We start from the raw sequence: 20447 nt of genomic DNA, 5'->3' as shown, positions 1-20447 counted from the left end.
TATAGGGTGAGGGTTCAAGGCAGGGTTGTTGAAATGTTGGAGGTACATTGTGTCACATGTGCCTAAGAGGAGGATTTATACAGTTTAGCCTGCACATGACTGTGTGGGCAAATGATTCATGTGTCTTGGGCACAGTGTTTTGACTATATTAGTTCATTTTCTGTTGCTACTTCAACATACTTGAGTCTGACTAGAGAAGAGTAATTTATATCAAAGTTTCAAAAGATGAAAGACAATGAAGGGTTTACATCATCGATTTGGCCTGTGGTGAGAACCCCTCAGGTTATGATGCTGTGTCACAGGTGACTTCAGAAGGACATCATATGGGAAGTAAGTCACATAGTGAGATAGGAAATGCTAGATGCCGGAGTTAGATTTCCTTCCTTCCTTCCTTCCTTCCTTCCTTCCTTCCTTCCTTCCTTCCTTCCTTCCTTCCTTCCTTCCTTCCAGGTCATCATCTTAACATCTAACTCATGTCCCACAAGAACAGCATCAAGCTCATCAACAGCTGAATTCTCAATGACTAATCATATAGCTAGGCCCTGCCTCTTAAAGTTTCCACCATCACATCAGAACACACCCTCTCCCAGAACCAGCCCTCCAACTTCTGACCCTTGGAGACAAACTACAGCAGAGTCACGTACATTTTTTTTTTTAAAGCAAGGCCCAATTTTTATTTTTGAAAGAATGAATTATGCAGAAATCCAGATAAGATTCTTCGCACGTTGCCCTAAGGATTCCCAGGAGAATGTGAATGAATACTGACAGCATTAGAGACTGGAGGCAAAATGGAGGTATATGAGAAAATTAAAGAGGAATCAATTAAAATGGACTGCTTCTGGGAACCAAAAACTGATCCCAATGCCAGGAAATTTCCTTGTCCTTTGAGAAACAGGCTGGCTGATGAGCGAGCCCGGGGTTTGCTGGTACTGGACGTGTTTCTTCAGAACTGCAGAGAGGGCTAGTACAGCAAGCATCTGCCGGGAAGTGCTATTCTGTGCAGTCTAGAATGACAGGAAGACACCACAGAATGGGAACAGAAAGACTCAGAAACTGGAATCTTCATGGAGCTGGGAACCCATGCCTGGGGTTTCATGCTGGCTCCTTAACAGCCAACTGTGGGGAAGGCTTAGTTGATGCTGGGGTTGTTGATGAATTTACTTCTAACTTCAGAAATTTTTGCCTTAAGTCAATGGGACACCAAGGAAGAGATAGAATAAGCACACATATTCACTGTAGATGAACTAAAATGGAAGTGTCTAAACTCTCTATGAAGTAATATCAATGGGGTCTTTATGGTATGTGCTGGCTTTGACACCGAGAAGAAATTCTGAATTTTCTGGCAATCAAAACAAACAAACAAACAAACAAACAAACAAACACTTGTACTCGATGCTCATTTGGGCTCCTGAAAGACAGCTAATGGGATCTCAACACATCTAAAACATTCTATCATGTCTCTTCTAATAGATGTCATGTCTGCAATACATGACTGTCTTCGGTAAACAAACTAGTGTGTGAAATGGTTGTAGTTGGTAAATAACCAAAGCCATATTTACATCGACCAAAATGTGAATACAAAGAGATACCAGACTGCATTAGTCAGAATTCAAGTTACTGTTATTAAAATGCTTAAAATAAAATTTAAAAATTCAAGGGAAAGATTTATTTAGTTCCGGGATTCAGAAATTTCTGCCCAACATATGAGGGAGAGCTCTAGAGTAGCTCACCTCACACCATAAAAGCAGAAAGATGAAGAAGTATTAGGAAGTCACGCCCAATGAAACACCCCTGTGCCGTACTTCTTAGCTCTGCCTCGCCTTCCACAGTTTTTCTCCCCGGATCCTATTACATTTTTTAATCTCTCCATGAATTAAACCATCTGTTATCTCAGAGCCCAAATGATCTAATATGTCTAGGAACAACCAGTAGAAATAGCTAGGGGTGTACTATTTTGATCTCCTTGTTTCTTAATCTAATTGACATGATAACCAAAATTAACTATCATATAGGTTCTGCTAAAGTGAGCAAAATGATAGAAATCAGAAGAAATCAACAGAGAGGGTGACTGTAAGGGATACAGGAAAGAATGTCTGTGCCTTCAACACTTCATGGTTCTCTAGAAAATTAGGTCTGGGACGTGAGATGTATGGACACCTGCAAAGCAGGCCATGCAATAATGTAGTTTCCAACCAAGTGAACAGCCACAAGTATAGACCTGGGAAAGGAGATTATAAAACCAGACAATGCACATTCCATAGTATTTCTTGACCTTATGCAGTCAGTGTATTGTGGACCTTTCAGGACCACACAGCAAAAGGAATCTAAAGAAAAGCTTCAATAATTTGACTAAGGAGCAAGTCTGAGCAGGCCATTCCAGTTTCTGCCTACTGTGCAAATATTTTCAGAGGGACTTGCCAGCTGCGGTTTCTGCCTGTTAGTCCTCCTGGATGGCCCCTGAGCTCAAGGCACTGCGTTACTACAGAGATGGACTCAATTCAGAGCTTCAGGTGATCGTTTCTGATCCCAGCCTTAGCTCTCAGAGCTTGGACCAACGACGTGATGTAAGGAGGTGAAAAAAAAAAAAAAAACCCTCCCTGAAAAGAAAGAAGTGTCCATTTCAAGAGTTAGTGTAAAAAACAGAAGTCATTGTTCCTTCTCCTAAGATGAAACACACATCCAAACATACATGTTACACACACACATTTAAGTTCATCTGGTTAGACATAGAAAATCCCATAGTCTTCTCTATTTATTTCATGTTGATGTATTCTATTTGTGTTGCTATTACAAAATACCACGAATACAACTTTTTTGATGACAGAAATTTACATGTCACAATTCTGAAGGCTACAGAAAGTCCAAGACAGACAGACAGAAAGACAAAGCTAAGACCAAGGCAACCAGAGTGATAGTAGATTCTATGTGTAGGGAAGACCTTTCTGGTCCATTGAAGAATCCTTGTTGCTTTTGCTCCCCGTGGTGGAAGAGTCTTGAGAGATCTTCCTAGGGCTTGTTTTACAGGGGCCAAAATTCTCAATAATGAGGGCTCTGTACCATCCCTGTCAATGCCTTGAATTGAGACTTAACCTGAAAATTAGTGGAAGATACAAACATGATACCACGGTCTTCCGTGAACTTGTTGTGTGAACACTGACAAATGGGCCACTCCTGTTGACAGTGCTTAGTAACATTTACTCCCTTGTATGACTCTCTGTCCTAGAGGAGCAGCATTGATACTACAGGGTATTTCTTAAATGACTGACTGCTCATGGGTAATTTTTCTGAGAGAGACATCTAAACATCTAAAAGTGGGCATTTGATCTAGACACCAGCGTCCTTTATGAATGCTATGAAAAAGTTCCTGTTTTAACAAGGGTGACAGGCGTTCAAGTGACAATGGTGCATACTCCCCCCAAAAAGCTAATTGAGCTTTAAAATACACATGCTCATCAACACCTACTAGAACTATATTTGAAAAGAATAAAATCCAAAAGCTAAATCCTAGTGGAAACTGCACAGTTCCCAGTCTAATTCTTGTCTTCTCAAAGCCGTTTCATATACAAAACTCCTTATGAGAGGAATTATAAAAGTGATAAAATATTAATACATAAAGAGGTTATAAAATGTAAACAGGAATAATGAATCTACAAAGTTTATAGCTGGCATTTTCTCTTTGTAAATTTTGTTGTAAGTTAATGAGTCTTTTTCCTGTAGAAGCCACAGAACCCTCTCTCTGATAATAAACCCACTACAGAAAAAATGATAGAGTGCCTCACACCATGTTTGTGAAACTCCGTGTTTGGTTCTTAAGGAAATGTTATACAGCCTATGTGCACTATATCAGATGCAGTCTAACTAACAGGTCTTTGTTTAAGATGCAGAATGCAAACCATTTCCATGTATTCAGTGTGCTGGTGTCTGCCTTTCATCCCAGCCCTTGGGAGGCAGAGGCAGGCAGATTTCTGTGAGGTCAAGGCCAACCTGGACTCCAGAGTGAGTTTCAGGCCAGCTAGAGCCTTCATGATGCAGCCTTGTGATTTATGAAAGTGCCTGCCTGCTTACTTCCCCTTTTGTTGAGCTAACTCTTCTTCATTCCACGCTGAGACTTTCCTCTGTGGCCTGGGGCAAAAGCCACAGAACCCAAAAGAGAGACAGCTTTGCTCCCGAGTGGCACTTTGAAGAGCTAATGAAAGCTGCCTTGACGCTTCAGCCTGCCTGTGTTGCTTAGGATGAAGATGTACCAGGCCCGCCTTGTTCTGGATGCTCTCCCAGGAAAGTCCCCGGATTATGTATAACAATGAGGTCTGGAAACCTGACAGTGCAGATGCTCTCTGTTCATGAGATATCAAAAGCAGCTGTTGAGAAATAAAGCGACACCTGTTGAGTTTTATCTCCCTTGTTGATAAAGACAAGTTTGGTGTCAATATAAGACTGACCGTTAAAAACGCTGGGAAATGACTAATTAATAAGGTAGCAGCAAATCCCAGATTGCTTCCACTAGGACAATAAGAAGATAGGAGTGAGCCAAACTTGTAGTCCATTCCTGCTAGAAACAAATTTTGAAGTGAATTATCATAACTACAAGGCTCCTCCCAGGTAAAAATTAAATTTCATGTGCTAAACTTCTTTTGCTCGCAGATGTCCAAAGGTTTTAATTACAAGTTTTGAATCTGGTTATATTGCCTTTCATAAAAGTACAATAACTCAACTCTCCCTGACCTTGCCAGGAAATGTTTGAGGTGCTTGGGTAGAGTCTTTCTGAAGGTCTGTTTGCCAGGCTGAGTCTTAGGCTGTTGTGGAAGGAAGCAGGCGAGTCCACAGGACATCACTAAGCCAGGACTCCTACACCCTTGTCTCCCTAGCCCTCAGAGTCTTTTATTCTAGAACTGTGAACGGTAGGAGGGAGGGGGGATGTGCTGGAATGCCTTGCTGTTTATATTTGGCCACTGCCTGTCAGGTCCTAGGGTTTCCCAGCAAGATGGTACCTGCAGCACAGAGTAAGGAATGCTTGGGGCAAAGCCCATTCCCCCACGATTCCAAGGGCATTGCTACATAGCCACTCAGGAGCGGATATTCCCAGAGCTGTGCTGACCCCCAGATTAAGGGAAATTCTAAAGACTTGAGTGTGTGCAGAAGACCCTACCTGCATCTTGCCTCCAATCTACAATGACTATTAAAACCAGGTCACTTTTCAGAGGACATACACCACACTCTTCTGGTCACTGGGCTTTCTTCTGAGGCCCCTGTCTGGGAAGGGCCTGCAATCAATCCTCGTTTTTTGTCTCAGAAGTGAATGATAGACATATTTTCCTGGGGTGGAGAAGGGCTGGGCTTTTTTTTTTCTTACAAAGAAAGGGGAAGATCAAGGAACCTTTGTTTGGCAGGGTGTGTGCACTGTGGCAGTGCAGGGAACCTAGACCCACATCAAAATCAAGATAACCTCCACAAAAACATTCCAGCCCATTCAACTATAAAAAAGGCTGATTGGTTTTTAAAAAAAAAAAGTCCCTTATTTTTATTTACCCTTCTAGAAGTGACTCTTCTCCAGATAAGCCTTAACCCTAACTTTTCCAGACCCTGGAGGAAGAGCAATTTATTTTTCTTTTCTTTTTTGTTTTAGTTAATCATTATATTTGCTTACATTTCAAATGATTTACCCCTTCCAGGCTTTCTCTCCGAAAACCCCCTACCCCATGCCCCTCCCCTTTGTCTCTATGAAGATGCTCCCACACCCATTCACCTACTTCCACCTCATTGCTCTAGCAACCCCCTATGCTGGGGCATGGAGCCTCCACAGGACCAAGGGCCTGCCCTCCCATTGATGACAGATAAAACCATCCTCTGTTACATATGCAGCTAGAGCCATGGGTCCCACACGTGTACTCTTTAGTTGGTGGTTTAGTTCCTGGGAGCTCTGGGTGGTTCGGTATTGTTCTTCCTGTTGGGTTGCAATCCCCTTCAGCTCCTTCAGTCCTTCCCTCAGGAAGACCCATTTCTAGGAGAGGAAAAACAATCACCTGTGGCCTCTTGGTGTAGAACTGGCCAGGTGGAGACACACAGCAGATACAAGATCAGTCATCATAGTCATCAGGGCACGAGCATGCTGAGCTAGGCTGCTGGGCACCTACCAAAGTCCACCTTACGGCCAGTATCCAGCTACACCCGGCCCTGAGTCTTTGCTGAGGCCACTGGTGTTTGCTCAGAAGGGCAGGGGGAGACTATGGCATTGATGTGTCAGTCTCTAGTATTCAAGGCTGGTGCCTTAACTGAACACCTCTAACGATCAGATAGGTAGTCACCACTAGACCAGCAGCCCCTGTCCTCTCAGTGAGAGGAGTAGTAGGATCTTCCTCTGAGAGGACTCTGTTAAGATGCCCAACCTCAGAGGTGCTGAGGGCGAACCTGAATTTCAATCAGGACATTCTTATGCATGGTGTTCTGTAAAACAAACACCTGGCCACTCCCGAGTCTGGGAGGAGAAAACTGGCTTCCAGGACAGTGCCCACACCACCACTGTCTACCTGGGGCGTTTGATCATCCAGGGCATCTTTAGGAGAGTCCACTATTCATTTCACAGTGGGAAGTAAAAATGTGCCTGTCAAACAGCCATCTTAGGAACAGAGGTCACACTGCTCTCCTGCTCTCTAGCTCTCCTGCTTTGCAAAAGCCTGCCTGCCGCTCAAGGAATCAAACAAAAGAAGTCTGTTTTCCTAAAAGAAAGAATGCCCAGGCTTAAACAGCGGGTATAAGATCAAAAGACCTTTGTTTGGATCGCACAGACACAGTCACTGTGCTGTGGGGACCAGTGATTTTGGCCACTGATTTTTTTTTTTTTTTTTTTTTTTTTTTTTTTTTTTTACCAGAAAGGGGTTGAGTCAAAGAAGGGTTGGTGAGAATATTAATTTGGGTAAGGGGCAGGTGGAGTATAGTAATTACAGAACACTGCATTGGGTACCTCATTGAGAAAGTGATGGGGGAAAAAAACCCTGGGTTTTATAAACTGCCACTTTGTACACCTCCAAGGCTCCCATGACAGCAGCAAATCTGTGTGACATAGAGAGTATGAAAATCTACTGTGACATAAAGGAAAGAAGAAGGTACTTTTTCTTTCCGAAATCCAGCTATCACGGATTTTATATCATACATTGAAATTATCAGGTTACAATGCAGTTTTACCATTGGGCACATACGAATTAATCAGTTCTCTCACCAACATTGATCTGAAACTGGCTCTTAGTCTACCTGCAAAATCTAGCCAGACAGCTTTGCATCTCTAACACACGAGATACACATCGTAAAGTGGATCCAGTGAGTTGGTGTTCATTTGCAAATAAAATTTGTCCCATGAATTTAACTCCTAGGGCGTGAAGATTATGCTGGGATTCTTTAAAAACTTAGATTAATTTTCGAATTAGCACAAGAGTAGGAAGGAAACCTTGGAATTCCCATTTGGATCTGAGTCCAAATTCAAGAAGAGAACTGAGTTCTGAAGGAAGAGCATGGAGGGGCTTTTTAATTGTCTTTCTTGTAGCTTCCCTCTGTTGAAATCACACTTACAGGATCCCAGGCTGCCGAGAAAATCACAGCAACCCTCCTGCCTCAACCTTTTTAGTGGTGGGGTTTCGCCTACACTCCTTGGGGGGACTCACTTCCTGCCTACTCTGGGAGCACCAGCGTAAAGCACATCCCTCAATATTTTCTAGCATAATCCCTAAACGTTCCTAGCATAGAACTGAACCTTATCCTCCCCACCTCCAACACCACAGTCAAGGGGTCTGAATCAACCATCGGCAGCCATGAAAAGATAGCTGGAGGCTTAGAGTAAGTAGTTCCGGTAAGAGCTGTCATGCCCCAGGACAGTGTCTCTTCTGCCACTTCACCTCTGGGAGCTATGGCCTGTTCACAGCACACATGGAAGACACACTGTAGCCATTCTATATCACTAATCCTATGTGCCATGCTCACATTCCAGTATTCAAACATACTTTCAGAAACTTTGTATGATAAAATGTTTAGCAGTGACTGAATTCTGTGGCTTCTGAATAAGAAACAGGATGAGGGGACACGTGGTAGAATTGAATTCTGAGTGCTAAATGACTGCACCAATAAGTTCTAAATGTTGCATATTGACATTATGCAATAGTTCTGCAATAACAGGGAAAGCCATCCATGGAACTGGTCTGGTATTTTCTTCGGTCCATCGTGTTTTGACTGCATTTTGCTGCTTTCCAGCTCTGAGCTCCCAAGCTTGGTTAAGGTCGAGTTCCCAGAATTGTTTGCTACCAACATAATTGGTAAGGGTACTTGACCTTGACCTTAGTGACATTTTAGACCCCATCAAAAATTTTCCCAGCATGTTTCTTCCTATAATAGCATAGTTTTATTCTTGGGAAAGATGTAAGTGTTCCTGGGTGGTGGTTAGCATCCTTTATGGTGCTTAGAACTACTGTCAAGTAGACTGTGATGATGGAAGGAAATTTCTATGGAAGTGAAGTATGTTTTGTTTGAGTCAGAAGATATATAATGTATCTAGTGAGATTTGGATGCATATTCCCACAATTGGTTTCCATGTAAATCTTTTCGTTAATAATGGCCAAGACAAAGATGGGTATTTATATGTATCTGATGACCATTTTTCCCCTAAACAAGGCCAGTGAAAAATTATTTTAACTTCATTCATTGGTCTCCCTTCTGGTCCACAGTCCCTTTTGTTTGTCTTGATAATGACTGTCTACTCACAAGGTCTTTAAACCTGACCAGAATGGATAAAACAGAGTACAAACAGTGTTCCTTTGAGGAAGGCTTTCTCAGCGCTCTGTATACAGCTTAAATATGGAATTTCTCTGGCACAGCTGTTCCCATGGGAAAACACTGTGAGCTGTTAGTATTACCAATGATATCCTAATATTTCGATAATGCCACTATTAGATGTTTTTGCTGGCCATTTGCACTTGTTATTGTTTGAGAATTTCAGTGTGCATGCGATGGATTTGATACATTCCATCCCCTCTAATTCCTTCTGTCTTCTGAAACACCATTCCCTCCCCGTTTCCTATCTTCCCTTCATTTTCTTTTAAGCCCACTGAATTGGCTCAACGCTTTCAGTATGTGCAGGGTTTAGGGCCATCTATAATTGGAGCAGAGCATCTTCCCAGGGCCCACATTCCTAACAAAATCAGAATCTCTCTTTTCCAATAACCATTATTGCCAACACCTCCTCAGCTAGAGACCAGACTTCTGGGACACCTCCCTACTCTGTGCTTGGATTTTGTCTGGCTTGATCTTGTGTAGGTGTTGTGCATGCTGTCACAGGTATTGTGTGTTCTTAAAGGCATTCGATCCATTGATTCTGGAAGTCGCTGTCTTACTGTAGTCACCTACTGCTTCCGACCCCTGCAGTCTTTCTGCCCCCTCTTCAGCAGTGAGCCCTGCGCCTTGGGCAGACAGGGTGTGGTATAGACAATCCCATTTAGAGCTGAGCTCTCTGCAGTTTCTTATTCTCTTCAGACTGAGCAGTCATTGGTCTCCAAGTTAATTGGTGATAATGCTTGTAATAATATCATACCGAAAGTATGATTTCCATAAAGACAGGCTTCATGTTTAAGGCTCCGTGCCCAGCACCTAGATTGTTAATTTGGTGAATGGCACTAATAAATAGTACCACTGCACTTATACCCCAAAGTCACACCCAAAGTTCAACAGCAATCCTCGTCATCCATCGTGGCTGGGACCGGTTTTTGTGAGAGTCGGAGCGAAGAGCTGATGATTAAAGCCACCACTGTGTCCTCCCGTCATGCTTCATGTTAGTCGCACACATAGCATTAGAAGAAAGTCATTGTCTCCTTGGGCTTTAGACTTTGGGGATCTTAGCAATATAACCTGAGCCTACAGGAGGCAGGGCAGACAGCAAGCAGGCGCTGGGAGCGCACTGTACTTAAATATATTCCTGGGAAATCTAAACTTGAGCTTGGGGTGCTGGCATTGGGAAAATCAGATGCAAAACAGTTACTCACAATCTGTCCTTCGTCACAACTCTATCTAAATTTGACATTATTTAATTATCAACAAAGGGAAAGAGCTTGCTTGCCCTGATCCTTCCCTTCCTGAAAAGAAGCCAGTGCTTTCATTTTCCATTTTTCATGTTTTTGAAATTAACACATAATGACATCATCTCCCCCCATTCCCTTCCTCCCTCCAGCCCTTCCAATGCAGGCCCCTAAACTCCTCTTAATGAGCACCAAACCCAGGCTATTGGAAGGCAATTAATCCCCAAGATGGCTGCTAGGTGTCAGTTTGGGGTCTGTGGGTGAGTGGTAGGTAGGCGTTGTAACATACCATAGGCCCCTTTGTTTCTAATGTGCAGCCTCTGCTCACCACAAATATGTAGCACTCCTCCTGGCTGTCCCAAGTCTGTCCTCATGACTCCATTGCCCTGACATTTCTTCTCTTGATTTGGATGTAAATCAGTGCCTCATTTGTCACTAGCCAGTGCTACCAATGAAAACTAATTTCCTGGTGTGGCGGGCTTCTTTAAGAAACTACCTCAGGGTTCCCTGTTGTGGAGTGTTACTCCACAGGAACACTTTCTCCCGGCTATGCAGGGAGTGCTGTGAATAAGGATTCACAGATGCTAGAACGCCAAGCCACTTATAATGGATACATAAGCCAGTTAGTGACAAGCATTTGCACATGTCCAGAGGGAGACAGAATAAATGTAAACGCTTCTGTTGGTTAGCCAGAGGACAGGGAAACAGGGCGCACACAGCAACCTTATCCTTAAATATCCGCTTCTCGAAGGAATCCATCCATCCATCGTCCAGGGCAAAACCTGCTGAGGGCAACAATGTCCGGTTCAGTTTTCAGCAGTGAGCATCGGGAGTGCAGTGGAGCACATTCATTTGCTCACCATTTAGAATAGTTTCTGTCGCGCTGAATGGAAATGGTGCATGGCCTTTGAAGGTTGTCCCTCTGCCTCAGGTTTCTCGGGTACATTCACCAGGCACGTAAAAAAATGTATTTTTCAGTAGCCCTGTTTGGTGTGGATTTGTTTGAGAAACCCCGGCATCCATCCAGCAACATCAGCTTTGGGAGCAGAGCGAGGCAGCTGGGTAGGGTGATAAGGTGATTAGCCTGGTGTATTGATACCCTTTGATATTCTTCATTTGGGGTTCTGGGGGATTTCAATCCCTGTACCCTTCCGTTCACAAGTTCCTGGATACAATACCGTCTGGATGTTGGCTGAGTTTTAATGTCCCCCTGTTCATTTATTTCAGCTGGGTCCCGAGCCTCGTATAGCAGCCAGCATGGGCACCTGGCCCCTGAGCTGCGGGCCCTGCAGTCCCCAGAGCACCACATAGACCCCATCTATGAAGACCGCGTCTATCAGAAGCCCCCTATGAGGAGTCTCAGCCAGAGCCAGGGGGATCCTCTGCCGCCAGCACACACCGGCACCTTCCGCACGAGCACAGGTGTGTATTGGGACCACACGTAGGCCTGCCTATGGGCATGGGGGGGGGGCATGGAGCTCCTTAGAAACTAAATCATTGTTTCCCAAATGAAAGGTGCGTGCGTGCGTGCGTGCGTGCGTGCGTGTGTTTCCAGTCAAGCCTTGTGGCCTGCTTCTATCATCGGTATCTTTGATGATGTGTGAAAGAGATTGTAACTCCAATTATCTACCTAGCTATGCTCTAAGTGCTGAAGGTACAAAGAGAATTGTAAAGTTACTTCATCAACTAGAAAAAAGCAAACAAACAGAAAGGAAACATGACTGATGTATTCGGTGCCTTCAATACTTTATTTAATGAATATAAGTTTATATAAGTATAAAAACTTATATAATGAATATGTGTTTATATTTAATGAATATAAAAAGCAATCATTACCCCTGTCATAAAATTTAGATGCATTATTATGGTAAGTCATTTTTAATGATGCAGCCTACCTTTTAGCAAGCTTCAAGATCCAAATGTTTGTTTAAAATGAGACATATTTTGAAAGATGGACTTAGAATGTGTTTCATACACATTAATAGGCTAGAACATTCAGGATCGTTATTTAAATGTTGAAACTGGATAATTATTGAGACTTCAATCAACTGTATAGCTCTTCAGTTAAAGATATATTTTTTTAAGTTGTGCCTAACCACAGGACACAAGTAGAACAGCAAGTGTCTCCTATGACAGGTAGCCATTCACAAAATAGTCTAAATAACTTTAGTTACTTGGTTATGTTCCTAATGACACTGACCTTAATAATGAATATGGGGAAATTAGACTCATGTTGAGAGGGACATTCATGATAAAACCTCACCGTACGGAACGGAAATGGCTATGTTGGTTTCCTGCTGGTGAAGCTTACCCTTTCCCTGCAGCCCATGCTGCTAGTCTCACCTGAGGCACGGGACAGCGTCCTTCCATTTACAAGCTTAGCCCAGATTTCTGTAGCCTCAGCAAACTGCAGCTCGAACTGACCACTAAGTACAGTGCAGTGGCTTTGTTAAACTGCATGTGATGCCGAATTACATGTTGAAAGTCAAGGGAAGCTACTCTCACAGTTAATTATGGAAATTTACATTTTACTCTTCCACTGCATCAAAAGAGGAAAGTCTCCGTGCACTCCTTGTGACACTGTAAATGGCATTCAATATTAATAACATATTTAGATTTAGATAAGAAAGTACACTGAGTTACTCTTGTCAGATTTCTCACCCTCAGCCTGTTTCTTCTGCTGCTCTCTGGAGTCTGGCCACTTGAATATTTATTTATTTGATTTTTTTTTCCCCCGGAGCTGAGGACCGAACCCAGGGTCTTCCGCTTGCTAGGCAAGCGCTCTACCACTGAGCTAAATCCCCAACTCCTATTTATTTGATTTTTGCAAATTATCAATTAAGAGTATTTTATTTCCACATAAGCCACTTGTGAAAAACACTTAATTTGAATAAAAAAAAACAAAAGAAGTTTATTAAGCCCCTGTTCTATATGTGCCTTTAGAATTGTATCTTTAGAATTGTCAACTTTTGGAAGATTACTTTAAAAAAAAAAGCTTCAATAAAAACTGCCCTGTACCTAGTTTACATTCTAAGCAGTAGTCTTCACACTTAAAAGGAATAAAAGGAAGCCATCGTGATCAGTTGCCTTTTTAATACTATGAAAAAAATATCCAGGCAAAAGAGAAACTCGGAAGACAGCAGAATTCATTTTAGCTTGCATTTGCAGCACTGGCACAGCCTGTTGCCACAGGAAAGGCAGGGCAGCAGACAGGCCTGATGTAGCTGGTACAAACTCTCAAAGCCTGCCCACAGCGACACATTGTCTCCAGCAAGGTTATACATTTCTCCTTCAGATTATACACTGTGATATTCTCTAAACCCATGATAGGCAGACAATGGCCCAGAGGCCAAATCTAGCTTACCACTTGTTTTAGTAACACTTAGCAGCCAAGTCTGATGACCAAGACTATTTAAGTACTGGGGACTGGGGGAAGGAGGAGGTGTGTGAAGAGATGGGTAAGATTTTCTGATATGTGGCAATGACATGAAAGTTGAAGTTTAAAATCCATGAGTAAACCTGTAGACTTCATCCTTACCCTTACCCTTACAGGTGCTTTGACTCTGCAAAGGAGGCACTCTGAGGCTATGACAGACACCATACAGTTCATAGAACCTGGCTTTTTGCTGAAAGTTTGCAAACCTATTCCCAGATACTAATCTTGAGCAGAGCAGTGCTATGCTTTTGTCCTTCCTTTGAGGGCAACCAAGAGTCTCCTCAAAATGCTTCAAAGAGTCTATTGTAATGACAGCCACAACAGAGACCTGCCAAGATGGGGGAGTCAGAGGTCTAACAGCCTGTGCCAGCTGGCACCGTGGAACCTGACATAGTTCTGAGCAAGTGTGATGATTCACACAATACTATGACCATTTTTAAGCAAGTATAGAAAGAAGAGAGAGAAAGTGAAGCCCCAAGCCCCAAGATACAAGCTCTCATGCCTAACCTCTGCCCAGGAGGCCCTGTGCCTGCATCTGGCGTGCTGTGCTTCATGCACTCACTCTTTTCTAGGCCCAGGACCCACTGCTCTAGAGCCTGATGTGTAAGATGAGGCTTTTAGTATACATATATATTTTACTAATATACCAGAAGCATATAATAATAATAATAATAATAATAATAATAATAATAATAATAATAATAACAATAGATTTTATCTGGTACAGCATATAACTAAAACTGGGAAATTATTAAAAGTAGGGGTTAAAAATAATTGCTAAATAGCCATAATGAAATATCCTAAGGTTGCTTCTTTGTATCTGAAGTTGTTTTGTTCATATCTCCTGTTTTGTACATCCAGGATGAGAACAATGAATCTTGGGAGAAGAGGTCACATTCTAATGAGGCCCATAGGTTACAGATACTTCTGTCCACCATCCTTGCCTCTGATTGATGGCAGAGGTGACATGAGCATGTAGCCTTACCTTCCCGCCTTCCTGTGACAGGGAACCGGCTGTAGCCCATTCAGTTCTGTCCCCCAAACATTTCAGACAGTGCTTTAGCGAAACAGAAATCTGATTGGTCTCTTTCGCTACACCCACTCTTGGAAATAAGGATGAGGGAGAGGTGTATCAATAATTAGGGAGTGAGAAGGAGGTGTTAAGAACCAAGATTGTTGTCTTAAGAGCAATAGAGAGCACATGGATACTTCTAGGGACATTCTTTAGTACACTTAATGTATTTACTAATCCTGTGGCTGGGGAACATTTTAAAGCTCACCCCATACATCATAAGGCAAACATGCAAATGTGGCATTCAAAGTTACATAGGTTGCTTGGATCCAGTCTTTGAAAGGTCACACCAGAGCTGACTTGTCCTAGATCCTGGTCTTGTTTCACCTCATGTTTCTAAATACCATTTGAAAGCAAAATAGAGTTATTTTCACCCATGGAGCTTAATGGCTTTGGGCATTCTGCTATTAAAGTCGTATCTGCTAAGAGCCACTGTTTGCTTGATACGCTGGCTTTTCCAGAGTGGTTTACGGGCTACTGCCATTTCTGAACACATTTCATCTCATGCAGTTTCCTAAATGTAGAAGATGTCCCACGGAGGATGGGAATGTCTGAAAGGTCAGTGCCACGGATGTGTTTTCAACCTGCCCGCTCTCCTAAGCATCATACTAAATCCATGGCAACTGTCTCCCTGCCCTTCCCTCTTACATGCTGACCTCATTTGAGGACCATGGTGCCTGGCTGCAGCTAACATGAATAATAAGCCACTCTTGCACAGAAAGGTTTGTAGGGAAATAACTGCACAAACAAATAACAGATTGCCTGTGGACATTAAGGTAATACACATTAAGGCTCTATAGACATCTCCGTCACAGGGATGTATCAGGAGTTTCTTGTACTCACTCACCACTACCATTTTTCTGTTCTTTCCAACCTCCTTCCTCTCTTTCCTTCCCTCCTTGCCTCCAGATGTAAGTCACCCTTGTTAGTTACTTTTATATGGGGACTTTCTCAGACACCAGCTCAGACAGTGCCACCTTTCTGCTTAGGTAGCCATGCATGGGCTACCTAATTCTCACGTGATTGATCTCTTGAACAGGTTCATGCTGGAACATCAGGAAGCCCAAGTCCCCCTCTTCATCTCACTTCCACTATGGGCTTGCTTCACTTTTCACACAGCAATTGTTTGGATTCTACAAAGTCACAGTGCATTAAAGCCATACCAGAGGACATACTCTGAGGAATCCACCACCTCCTACACAGATTCAACTCCAACACTGTCTTTCCCAAGAACACCAGGCCGCTGCAAGGCAGAGCCTGCTCCCTCTTCTTTTCCTACCAAACCTAGTAGAAGGTTGCAGGCTCTGAGGACAGGATGACCTTGGATGCATCACTGGTCCCAGATGTGCTATAAGTAGAGCTACACAAAGAAAGTCCGTCCCCTTACCTGAGATAGCAGTGATAGGCAGACATCAGCATGGTACGCCAGAAACACAGCCGCCACTGAGTCAGCAGTGGCTCCTAGTCAACTAGGCTGCCAGAGAGTAGTGACCTGTCCCCATCCATGAAGACCCTTCCTTTCATCGAGGACCTGAATATGTGGGTGGTGAGAAATGAAGTAATGAGGGTTATGTACCCTCAAGTGATAAAGTCAGCCTTGTCCAGGAAGGTTCATAGTAATTCCTTGAGCATAGTGCTCTTCATACTTAAATATCAGAAGACAGCAGTGCTGGAAAGATTAGAGCCGAGGACGAGGTGTCAACCGAACAGTGAATGTGACGTCACTAAAATAACGTTCACATAAAGGCCCAACAGTGCAGGAAGTCGGAACATGAGAACCGCTGAGATGTCTGCAGCAGATGTGCTCAGTGTCCCCATAATTACGGAGTGGCAGCCTCTGCCCTCCATTCAAGACATTGTCTATCAATTCAAATGGTTAGAAAGCTCTAGAATTAATTTTTATGGCCATTCTAGTTCCTGGCTGTGTTTCCCATTTGTGGACAAACGAATTGATCCATATCAGAGCATGGCATACATTGGAAGAGGACACATTTGTTTGAGAACAAAACAAACTGATCAAAAGACCTGTGGCCCCAAGTCTAGCACATTCCAGGCTCCAACCTTGCCTCAGGTTCTCAGCCAGCTAAGAAACTTTGCTTGTGTAGTTAAGAGTCCACAGAATCGCTTCTTGAACTCCTTGTTACATATTTCGGAGTGCAAAGAGAATATAACATACCTTTAAATCACAAGAAAATGCTTGATATAAAGTCATTTAGTGCTTAAGGGAGTGGAAAGTCTTAATCCTGTTCTGCAACCATCTAGCTTTTAGAGGCAAACCTATGTTCACAATTGAGACTCCCGCAAAGCCACTTAATGGTGGGTCAACTCTAACTTTCTAGAGCTGGGCAGCTAGATCTATTCACATCCCCATTGTAGTCTCTCAACCTTCCTTCTCCCTCATATCCAGTTAGGTTGGCTCAGCCCCTTTGTGACACCGTAGGTAATAGACAGGACCCCCCCACACACACACACTATGGATATGTTAGCATTTCCCCACCCAACTATGCCACGTTCATCACAATCGCCATGGAGAACACAATCCAAAACCTTCAGCCCCATTTACTTCTCATTTGACAGCAAACTCTAGCACCTTTCTTTTGCAGTGAACAGATAATGGCGAGTATTTAAATACTCATTTAGAATATTCATTTAGGTCATAAAGGTTTATCCAGACATACTGTATATCGCCTTGCATTTTAATCTTACTTGGATTCTCTGCAAAGCATACTGTTTCTTTAAAGCATGCAGGCTATATTTTCTGGGCATCCAGCAGACCAAATGGGGTGAATCAGGCAGAGAAGCGTCAGTCATCCTGGGGTTTAGTCCCCACTCTACCCACTCTGTTTCCACCTTCTCCTCCGTGACATGTAGAGTGTCCATGGAGGGGTGGCACCATTCACACAGGTTGTTGTTGGCTCTAAGTGAGGTAATCACACGGTATCTGCACAATAGGAAATGCTGCACGCTGATAGTATTGTTTATTATGCTTTCCTCATTTCTAGGCAGGGACGCATTGCATACAGAGCTGAAATATGGTCAGTGTATAAAACATATGGCCATGTTGTCATCCATCAGTACCTGTGTGAATGAGAGGAAATGAATTGTGTAGCACAAAATATGCGTGTAGAATTATATAGATGAGCATATATGTAAGGCTAAGTGTGGATTCATTCACTTTCTACTTTGTCCATTCACTTGTTTACATTTTAATTTTTAGAACAAATTCTATAAGCCTTCTGAAATCTATTGTACATAGATACCAGGACTGGTAATCAAGAATAGACATTGCTGAATATTGGAAAATGTTCTAGTAATTAGTTTTTGGTTAATCTATATTTAAACACCTAGTTAAAATAACTTAAGAATTCCTAGAGCTGGGCTTAGAGAGATGGTTCAGTGGTTAGAGTACTTGTAGCTCTTGCAGAGGACCTAGGTTCAGTTCCCAGAACCCACGTGGCAGCTCACAGCCACTTGTAACTACAGTTCCAGGCAATCCAAGACCCCTTCTAACCTCTGGCCACCGGGCAGACATGTGGTACACAGCCATACATGAAGACAAATCTCTCAAACACATGAAACAAAACAACTATTCTGCAACAGTATTTTATTTTTCTATGCTATGTAAAAAGAACAAAACTGGTCAACTGTTTGAAGGAGAATTTCGTTCTTTCTCTCTTTCAAACTTATGTTATATTCATTCATGCTTCTGGCATCCCTACATATGTTCACACATTTTGGGGGACCCTGATACTCTGCTTTTCATAGAAGCAGTAAAAACAGCCTGAACATTAGTCATGGGGATCCCATTGTGAGTGTAGCCATGCTTGGAAACACTTCTCACCAAAGAGATAATGACATCTCAAGTTGTTACAATACCAAGTTATAATACCATGTTGTATTTATACTTGAATAACTACTTGGTGACTGTAGCCACATTCAACCATTGTTAAGTACAGAAACTTGGGAGACACAGTTCAAGTCCAGAACAGCTTTGCCAAGATTATTTCAGATTAGGAGCCAAAGACTTTACCCCTCAAGTAATGGACTTGAGAGCTCTTGGCCACACTATCAATTGAGTGATCCTCATGTCCTGATTAGAAACACTTAATACCTCCTTATATGTTTCTTCTTATTGAGTTATCTAGATAGCACATGTAAATACATGTTGTGTTTTCACGGTTCTTATCTGTATATACAAATACATGTTGAAACATGAGGCTGGAGAAATGGCTCAGCAGTTAAGAACACGGCTACTCTTTCACGGTACCTCAGTTCACTTCCCAGCATCTGTGTGGTGACTTGCAACAGTCTGTGACTCCAGTTTCAGGGGTCCCGAGGCACCACTCATCTGGCCTCTGCCAACACTAGAGACCTACATGGTATACAGACATACATGGAATAAAAATATGCACACGTGTAAAGTAAGACAAAGAATATAAATATGTAAAATCAAGGATTAAAACAAACAAACAGAAAACAGAAAGCTGTTTCTCTTATTCTTCGCTGAACTCCACTTTCTGTTCCTCATAACAGTGTCTCATCATGTGCCCAGATTCCTGGAATTTTTTTCCCCTTTTCATTAACCACCATTCACAAAGCAATTTCTGGATTTACTAACAAGGATACACTGTTCCTCTCTCAAGTATAGCACACAGAGCATCTCTATTTTGCCTTGACAAACTAAGGTTTTGTTTGTGTAGCTTTGCAGAAAACAAACAGATAATTTCAGCAATGGCACAGGTGTCTGTCAAAGTGTCAAGTCCACTGCAGATGGCTCGGCTTGTTAAATCTCCCCAGAGAGGCTGGCCATGCAGTTCACCGAGTCCTGAGGGCTCACAAGGAGAAGGGGGCTGTTTGCAGAGGAGGTGAGAGCAAGTTTGTGGAGCTGATGAATGCCAACTCCTCCAGATGTTTGGCAGGAGGGTGTCCTGTTGGATGGAGTCACCTGCAGGGTAGATGGAGCTCTCTAACTCAGATGGGGGAAAATCTTTAATGGCAGAAATTAAGGGGAAGGTGAATTAAATGGAAGACTTCTCATAGAAGAATGGTGGTTGTTTATCCGTGTTAACAAACAGGCCTGCTTTGTACGAGATGTACAGAGAGCTCAGCAAATCAGAGGGCAGCATCGAGCCTTGACTCTCACAGTGTGTCCCCCAATACCACCCATCCCACCCCGTGAAATAGCAGCTGGGACACTGTTAGTTTTCTGACTCAAGGTTTTGGCCGGAGCCCAGAATGACTTCAGACTCCCAGTGTAGCCAAACGTGGGCTTAAACTCACAATCTTCCTCCTGCCTCAGCCTCTGGGTGCTAAGGACAGAGTTGTCCATCACTATCCCCAACCAATTCTCAAGTGTCCGTTCATTCAGTGTTTTCTGTGTGTCTGATATCTAAAATAAACTGTGAATCTGTGATCCCCAGGGGATAATATTTAAAACATTTGAGTTAAATATAAGGAATTTCACCATTGCATTGCTGGGGGTAATAGCTTCTCACATATTTTGTTCTCCACAGTTATAGGATGTGTTCTTTATGTTAAAGACCTGCTATTGCCCTCTTGTCACAGATAGATACTTTGTATTTGTAGCTATCTCATTCTAATCTAGTATTATAGATTTTAATTTAGCGGCATAAATTCGAATTATGAATTTTTATCTTTAATCTATCTCTATTACTGAGAGCTACACAGAGAATTAAATATCCGTTAAGCTCTGGCTGGATGGCTCAGTAGGTAAAGTAATTGTTGCCTAAGCATGAAGACCTGTGATTGACTCCCAGTATTTATTCCACGGGGAAAAGGCATCTGCTATTCAAGCACTGGGCCAGCAGAGAAAGTAGGATCCCAGGAGCTCAGTAACCAACCACTCATGCTGGATCACTCAGCCCTGTGT

The 20447-nt window shown here is 42.8% G+C and overlaps 1 protein-coding gene across 1 annotated transcript in view; it reads left to right on the top strand.

Moving 5' to 3' along the window:
- Ctnnd2 (catenin delta 2) overlaps positions 1-20447 on the top strand; it is a 396457-nt gene that overhangs the window by 36829 nt on the left and 339181 nt on the right. The window contains exon 5 of the mRNA XM_032898675.1: positions 11277-11471. Within this exon, the coding sequence (XP_032754566.1) occupies positions 11399-11471 (73 nt within the window). The 5' untranslated portion in view covers positions 11277-11398. The remainder of the gene's footprint in view (positions 1-11276; positions 11472-20447) is intronic.

Source organism: Rattus rattus, chromosome 3 (assembly GCF_011064425.1).
Source record: "Rattus rattus isolate New Zealand chromosome 3, Rrattus_CSIRO_v1, whole genome shotgun sequence".
NCBI lineage: Eukaryota > Metazoa > Chordata > Mammalia > Rodentia > Muridae > Rattus > Rattus rattus.
This window is presented reverse-complemented; position numbering and strand designations above follow the sequence as displayed.